The sequence below is a fragment of the Dreissena polymorpha genome, chromosome 11, assembly GCF_020536995.1.
Source record: "Dreissena polymorpha isolate Duluth1 chromosome 11, UMN_Dpol_1.0, whole genome shotgun sequence".
Lineage (NCBI taxonomy): Eukaryota > Metazoa > Mollusca > Bivalvia > Myida > Dreissenidae > Dreissena > Dreissena polymorpha.
This window is the reverse complement of record NC_068365.1, coordinates 72,459,233-72,467,588: the sequence shown is the minus strand read 5'-3', so window position 1 is coordinate 72,467,588 and position 8,356 is coordinate 72,459,233. Positions and strand designations below refer to the sequence as shown.

Sequence of the window (8,356 nt, the reverse complement as noted above, 5' to 3'; positions counted from 1 at the left end):
TTACAGCCACAATTCGCAGTGAAGCGGATGAGCTATTCTCCAAATCGTATACGTACAGTAATAAACCTTCATTCAATATTGATATTTGTTTAAAGCATGCAGATTGGTTTGACGAGTGTATTACTGCACGAAATCACTACCATGACGCTTTAAGTTATTTTAACCTAAACAAGACCGATTTAAATAGAAAATCGATGTGCGAAAACATAAGTGTTTATAAGAAATTATTTAATAAAAATAAAAATAATGCATATCCGCGTAAAATGGCGGAAATTGAATGTTTTTAAAATAAAAAGCCAAGAGAATTTTGAAAAAATTTTAAATCAAGAAATAAAGGTAATTGTAATAAAATTCCATTAGATGTATTTAAACAGTATTTTGAAAATTTGAGTAATTCTAATTCGGAATATAATAATGCAGAGGCAGAATTTTTTTGTTCGAATAATAACTTGACGTTGAAAATTGTACTTTTCCAGAATTAGACCAACGTATAACGGTACATGAGGTTTTAAATGCAAGCAAACACTTGAAACGTAATAAAGCGCATGGTGGTGATTGTGTTTTAAACGAATATTTTATTGAGTGTATTGATATAATATTATCCGGTCCGTTGTGTGATGTTTTAATGGTATTTTAACCTCGGGCTATTTTCCTGAAAAGTGGACAGAAGGTATAATTATACCATTGCCTAAAAAAAGGCCCCGAAGATGATGTAAATAATTATAGAGGGATAACCCTTGTTAGTTGTTTTTTCGGCGTTAGCTGTATACGCCAGCTTTTCACCTTACCTGACCTTTGTAACTGTCCAATAAAATTCAAATAAAATTTCCCGCGGCTAGTTCAAATGAATACACTTCAGTTATCCCATAGGCTGATATGAGCATACCATCAGAACATTGGAAACATGTCCGCGTCTTTGTAACACTGTTTTACTGCGTGTTCAGCATGAAACAATTTTATCTCTAATGAAAAGGCTTAATAGATAGAACAATTTTACACTCAATCTCGACATCAATACAGTTTGTGCGTCCACCTTTTATTTTCAGAGGCAACAGCGTTTTTACTTAAAGGCTATGTTCTCATTTTAGTACTGACTTTCATATTCCTATCAACATGTTAACATGTATAAGTATAAAAAGCAGTGGAAGCGTGGCCTCACTTTAATACATTGCATTTCAACCCGCGACTTATCAGGGTTTATTTACAGGTCATCGCTGCGTCCGAAGACGCTTATGTGCTGACCTGAGTTCGTGGCCAGTTTGTTATATAATATAGACCCTATCCGTGAACTAGGTGAACTGAGATTTTCTTTAGACCACAAAAGATGTTAAATGAAGATATTCGCGATATAATTATGGTATGTCAATAATAGAGTCTTTATGTGTTTTTAACAATACCATGATAAATATTATTTTTAATTAATTTAACAAGAATTATTCCACCATATTGCATAATGTATTAAGCATGAGCGCGATGATTCTCGATACTGTTAATAATCGAATCAAAAAGCAATGCCCGACAAGCCACTAAAACAGGTTTGTTCGAAGAACGCGCGTATAAATATTTAAAATATGTACGGATACTTCGCGTGTTGCCGGTTGACTCATATGTTCAAATTTCACTTCCATTCTTCATTTGGTTTTCTGTTTTGTATCTATAGGTTTATGACCAGCAATATGTAATTATGTAAAATAAGCCGCGAAAACTCCGCGTAACATCCCGTATTGCGTGTGATCCAGCTAAGAACTGCACAGAAAAAGACATTCGCTATCCTTGGTCTCATTTTTTGAACTCTTTACCTTTCACAAACTCAAACCACAATCAAAGCCGTATATCTTTTGTAAAGATATTTCTTGTCTAAGCTATTCACAACAATTTTAAACAAGCGCATCGAATAATTTTTTGAAAATAATGCTAAAATTTTGGATGCACAATTCGAATTTAAAAAAAGGTGTTCAGCCGTTGATGCCATATATATTATTATGTCAGTTGTACACCATTATTTAAATGAAAATAACAGTCTGTATGTTGTTTATGTTGATTTGCTAAAATGTTTTGATAGTATATATCGCAATGCATTATGGCTAAAATGTACAAATCCGGCATACAAGGCAAAATATCAAAAATTATTAAAAATATGTATGAAAGTGTCAAATCATGTGTAAAAGCATGCGCGACATACTCTGAATACTTTAGCTACGCCGTTGGGCTAAGACAAGGGGAGGTCATGTCTTCTATTCCTTTTTCATTGTTTGTTGAGGATTTAGAACTTTTCTTACAAGACAGCGTTCATTCAGGTTTAAATAAAGAAGATTTAATTTTAATTTAATTGTTATTTGCAGACGATATCATGGCAATTTTGGGTAAATCACCAGAAGAAATACAATCTTATTTAGACAAGCTTTACCTTTATTGTAACTCATGGGGACTTACTGTTAATACAAACACAAAAAAAAATAATGGTTTTCCGCAAATGGGGTAGAAATCGTCAAGATGAGAAATGTACATATAACGGAAAAACTATAGAAGTCGTCGATAATTTTAACTATCTGGGAACTATTATTAATTATACTGGTAGTTTTATATTAAATCAGGAACATTTAGTAGAAAATGCCCTTAAGGCAATAAATACTTTGCTTTTTAAATGGAAACAGTACGGTCTTAAACCTATAATTGTGTGTCAATTGTTTGATGCCTTTGTTGGCTCGATTTTAAATTATTCATCAGAGATATGGGGTTTTAATAAATTTAAATATATTGAACGCATTTACTTAAATTTTTGAAAAAGGTTGCTAAATGTTAAAAGCAACACATGTAATGCAATGCGGTATGATGAATTAGGTAGACACCCACTTTATGTAAATAGATATGTTCGTATTGTAAAATATTGGCTTAAAGTTGCAAATAGTGAAAATATTATCAGAACAGAAGAGAACAGAACAGATATTTATTACGACTTGTACATAGTAGTGGGAATACCAACAACAACAAAAATGTATGCGACAGGGTGGCAATCAGCTTTTATGCTGTTAACATTTATGGAAAATGAACCAAATACCAAATTGGTCATTTGAGTATATAATTAGGGTTATTATGCTATTCAATAGAAGGAAATAGCCAACAAATATTGCGCGGGTTGTGTAGCGCAGCAAGTTGTATATATATATATATATATATATATATATATATATATATATATATATATATATATATATATACAGCACAATAAATGTTCATAATACAGTATCTAAAAATAGCATAAAGACATACATAGATATTGATCATTATGCTCATTATATTAGCAATCATTATACACACATGTATTATATAATAAACATACCATTAAACAAACAATTGCACAAACAAACATGGTATAGAACCTGCGTATAAAGACAATCAGTTGGTTGTATTTGTGTTCTGAACAATATTCAATGTGGACTTTCTTATTAACATAGCTTCTTATGATGTCTGGGTAGTAACATGAATTTAAAATACCGTTAAAAAAGATCACATAAATGACTAGCAAGTATATAAATACATTCCACGAAATACTCGTTTAATAACTGAGCATTGCCCGGAGCTTTGTTACGCTTGAGCGATTGAACTGCACTGTGAATTTCACTGACTGTAATAGGCTGGTCAAATTCAGTAATTACATGTACACCCCCTGTACGTCGATAATCCAAACTGAGTAGGATACTTCAAACTGAAGAAACAAATGGCGACAAAAATAAAGACTTCAGTCATTTATTTCTAAGAACACGTTTATTTATGCTAAGTTGTGACATGATAAACGTTTCTTTTTTATAAAATGTTATTTGCCGGATACAATGCGCTAATAAACCCATAACAATTAAAAACAATTACGTCAAAATAAAAAATGAATATGTTTGAAAATCTTGAAAAAGTAAAAGAAATTGTCGAAAGGTTAAGGCCAAAAACAATTGTAATCGAAGGTTTTTAATGTTTTAATGCTTGTTTTATTTGATCGTTCGTCAAAAAGTTGTAACTCTGTTACTCTTGTATCTTCAAAGCAATTGAGTAATTAAATAGTAATTAAATTGAATGCGTTTTAATACCCTTGTATTATTGTTTAATTTGAGTTACAATGCTATGACGTTAAATTTTATTTACACTTAAATGTATTATGAATATTGCTGGGCCAAGTGTGAGGTTGAGCGCTCTATAACCAGGTTTAAACCCCCAATGCTTTGCATTGACCGTTCCAAGGCGGTGACCCCAGCTTAATTCATATTTTGTGTTTATGTTGGTTTGTATTGTGCAGTATTGTGCTGTTTTGTACTGTTTGGGCAATCGGTCACTTGCCTTAAATAAAGGACCAACTAATAGTTTTAATGAAAATTCAATACTGCTCCAGCAGCTGGAGTTTCACTTCTTTATATTGGACTTAAATGTATTTACCTTTCATGTATGTATGTAAAGAAAAGTATTGGCGTAAATGCTCGAAAACGCAATATATTCGTATTTGTTTGGGACAAAAATATACAAATTGGATAATGACCTAACTAGTGTATGGATAATTTCAAACTAACATCAAGAAGTCGATGGATAATGACCAAACTGCCAAATGTCTTTATGTCAGTTTGGATTTATCCATAAAGTTTAATACCCGTCCTGCAAACACATGATTTTAACACAGAAACACACTAGGTGTTAAAAGGAACATTTTAAAGGACATTCCTGAAATAATGTGGCATATCTCTGTAACAGTTTCGTTCGCTCTTTTGTCAATTAATGTGTAAATAATTCAACACATAGGTCGCATTTCATGTAAATAAGCATTTTTCAAAGACAAATTTATCGTTTTTTACTAGAAAACTATTAAATCATTGCAAAATTCAAGACGCCTGTGTGTGTCAGACATTCACTATCACATATGTAGAAAAATTACGTCATTGTAGTTACTAAATGAGCAGAAAATATAAAAAAGTCATCTACCTTTTAGTTTCAGTTTCAGTTTCGGCCAACATTTTTTTCTTCAGTTTGAATTATCCAGCTGAGTTTGGATAATCGACGTACAGGGGGTGATGCTGTTAAATTATTAAAATCATGATTTGTACAAAACTAATCTTCTTCTTCGTTGAAGCAGTTAGATAAACCATTACTTAGATTAGCAAAGTGTTCTTCAGATGCATCAATAGAAATACCAGCATATTCTGTTTTTGTTTATTTCCAGAATTCTTTGGGTTTACATCTTTATAGACTTTCAATTTCTTTCATTTTTGTCTATAACTGGCATTTTTATATTTTCTTACGATTTTTTTATAATAGGATTTACGTTCTATTAGCAGTGCTCTATTTGCGTTATTTTGATCCGAATTGAAAAGGCGTAGTGCTTGCATATATGATTCTCGCGCAGAATGACATTCTTCATTTAACCAATCTGCGTGTTTTAAAACAGTATTTTTTGAGAAAAAAAGGTTTGTTATTGACAAAAAAGCACTTAGAAAACAACGGATTGGCTACGGACCTAACAATTTCAGAAAACTCATCAACTGTTTTATTTATAGATTTCCTACAAGATATATCAATATTTTGGGTAATATTGTTAAAACGCGGTAAACATCCTATAACGCCTATACGAAAGCGCTCTGCGTTTGCATCGTTCCATTTGTATTTAATTTCGTATTGTGGATTATCTGTATGAACAGGCTTTGGGCATAATAATGAAAAACGAAACAGTGCGTGGTCACTCTATTCATTAAATCGTTCAATGGCAAAATCATTATTATTATCATACAAACTGTGTATAACCAAGCGATAAATGATTGTAATAAATGGTATACAAATTGGGTATCAAATGTAACAAAGTTGTTAAATGATTATGGATTTTCATATGTATTCGAAAATGCAACTATAATTAACACAAATTTGTTTTTATGTAAATTAAAATGTAGAATTATAGATATATTTAAACAAGAATGGTTTGGCAATATGAATAATAGTTCTGTTTTAGAGATGTACAGGATATTCAAAACATCTCTTGAATACGAAACGTATTTAGATTTACTGCCAAAACGTTAGCGTACATATCTTGTTTAATTAAGGGCTTCTGCCCACCCTTTGAGAATTCAAACTGGAAGATACACACGTAATCATATTCCTCGTAATGAACGATACTGTCAATGTTGTGATCAAAGGGATATAGAAGACGAATTTCACTTTATATGTAAATGTCCATGTTTCCGTCAAATAAGGCAAACATATATAAAAACTATTTACTATGTGAATCCGTCAGTTTTTATGTTCCATTCTTTATTGAAGTCAACGAAAACTAGTATTTCCTTACTGTCAGTGAAATGATATTAAGCTATGTAATATAAAGTAGTACTACTTTGGTAATTATACTTTGTTTCAAATTGTAAAATTACATTTTGTTATAACCCATACGTTGTTATATATATTGACACATGACAATATTTTGTATTATATTTCATGTATTTAGACGATGTACATTTGTATAAGTCTTAATAAACTGTCTGTTCTGTTCTGTTCTAAAAATGCTATTCATTCACACTTTATTCCACACAGTACATTTGCGATAAGTTATTATTTTCACTAAACATTTTTTTTTAAATTTATATTCAATTTTATAGAATTTTTATTATATATACCGCGATGTCCATATGTATCATTTTGGTCAACGTCGGTTTGTTTGCATTGGATTTGTAATCTTATGTTGATAACTGTAGTTTTGCACACATGCAACAATAACTTCATCATCCCCCAGAAAAAAATCCACAAGCCCATTATCGTGAACGGAACAAAAGTCAAATTGTAAACCATTTGCAGCTAATGAGATTGCTAGTTTATCGCGACTCAACTTCGCGGGCATAACAGGAATCACAATGGTACAAATCATTAAAATGACACTGAATAGAGACATTGATCTTTCACCGAAGTGCATGATAATAGAACGCAATACGCATTACTTTAAATGTGCATAATAATTTGGAGTCATATTAAATCTATACGCGCAACAACAAGTTGAAGACAAACACATTATTGACGAACGATCCTTTCCATACAACAACCAAACAAAGTCCCAAAATGGCCACAAACCAAAGTTTCGACCCGCCTTCAAGGACGCAATCAGTTTTAAAATTCTTGATAAGTGATGCAGAACTTAAAAAGACAGTTAAAACTCGTGGTTAAGGCAGATACACCTGGCAAACAAAGTCCCCAACGGTGTTGCACGACTCTGTAAAGAACGTGTAATTCTGAGATGGCTTGTACGCCACACAGTTACGCCCATTGGTCGGCTCGCCTGTTCCCCAATTGAAGTCCACAATCGAATTGTCTTGCCATCTCCAAACTTTTGCACTCTGACTGTATTGTGCTGAAACATAGACTAAGTCGGATCTTAGCTCAAGTAATTTCGCTTCTGCAAGTGCCCCGGCATCCTTAATGTTCGCCAGACCAACATTAGCTCCATATCCAGCGCAAGCGTTCTCAGCGAAGCTTATATCGACAGTAACAGGTTGTCCAGTTGTTGTGCTGTAAGGGGTCAATATTCTGAGGCAGTGGCTACCTTTCATGCTGAAGTTCGAAAAACACTCGCATATTGGACCTTGAAACGTAGCTGGACAATTACATGAATATGTTCCTTGCCCATCAACGCACGTACCTCCGTTTAAACATGGATTCATCGCCGGACAGTCGTTAATTGCACTCAGCTCGCATGATTTACCTTCAAAACCTGATGTACACGAACAATAGTTGCCGTCCGCACTAGACACACAAGAGCCTCCATTTAAGCATGGCTGTGTTGGACACTCATCTTTCGTGTAAACGTTCCAATCGGCAACAGTCTGAAAAAGGATCCTTACATATGTTAACATTTTAAAAGAACAAAATATACGGGTTTTTTTAAACAGAATTCGTGCATGAGTTAATATAAATTTCAACGGAAAATTAACACAATTATATCATTTTTAAACTACCCAGTATACAACTACACAAACAGAAGTCACACTCCTTGAGCACCATCTTTCCAAATCGTTGCTTTTTGCTGGTAAGAGAATGAAATCATATAACGTTTTGTGTTATAAACACGTATGTTTGCGCGCGTATAGCGCATGGCTTCAATATAACATTTAATATTTCTTTTAAAGGTCATATTGACTTGCATACCGGTAATATCATCATATGTATTTACAGATAATGTATAATGGCGTTATAGGACCACGCGTATATTTCATTAAAGATACGAGCAATTTGTAATTATAGTAGCGCTTTTGTTGCTGTTGTTGTTGTTGTTTTTTAAGGTTACCGTTTTCCGCCAAATTAAAGTGTTCCTATTTGGATATTATTACTAAAGCCTATTAGTACCACA

The 8,356-nt window shown here is 32.7% G+C and overlaps 1 protein-coding gene across 1 annotated transcript; it reads right to left on the bottom strand.

The window, feature by feature from the left end:
- Positions 1-7,172: 7,172 nt before the first annotated feature.
- On the bottom strand, positions 7,173-7,559 carry LOC127849929 (C-type lectin BfL-2-like). Its single transcript, XM_052382674.1, has one exon. It carries the CDS (start codon positions 7,557-7,559, stop codon positions 7,173-7,175), a length of 387 nt encoding a protein of 128 aa, XP_052238634.1.
- Between the last annotated feature and the right edge of the window lie 797 nt (positions 7,560-8,356).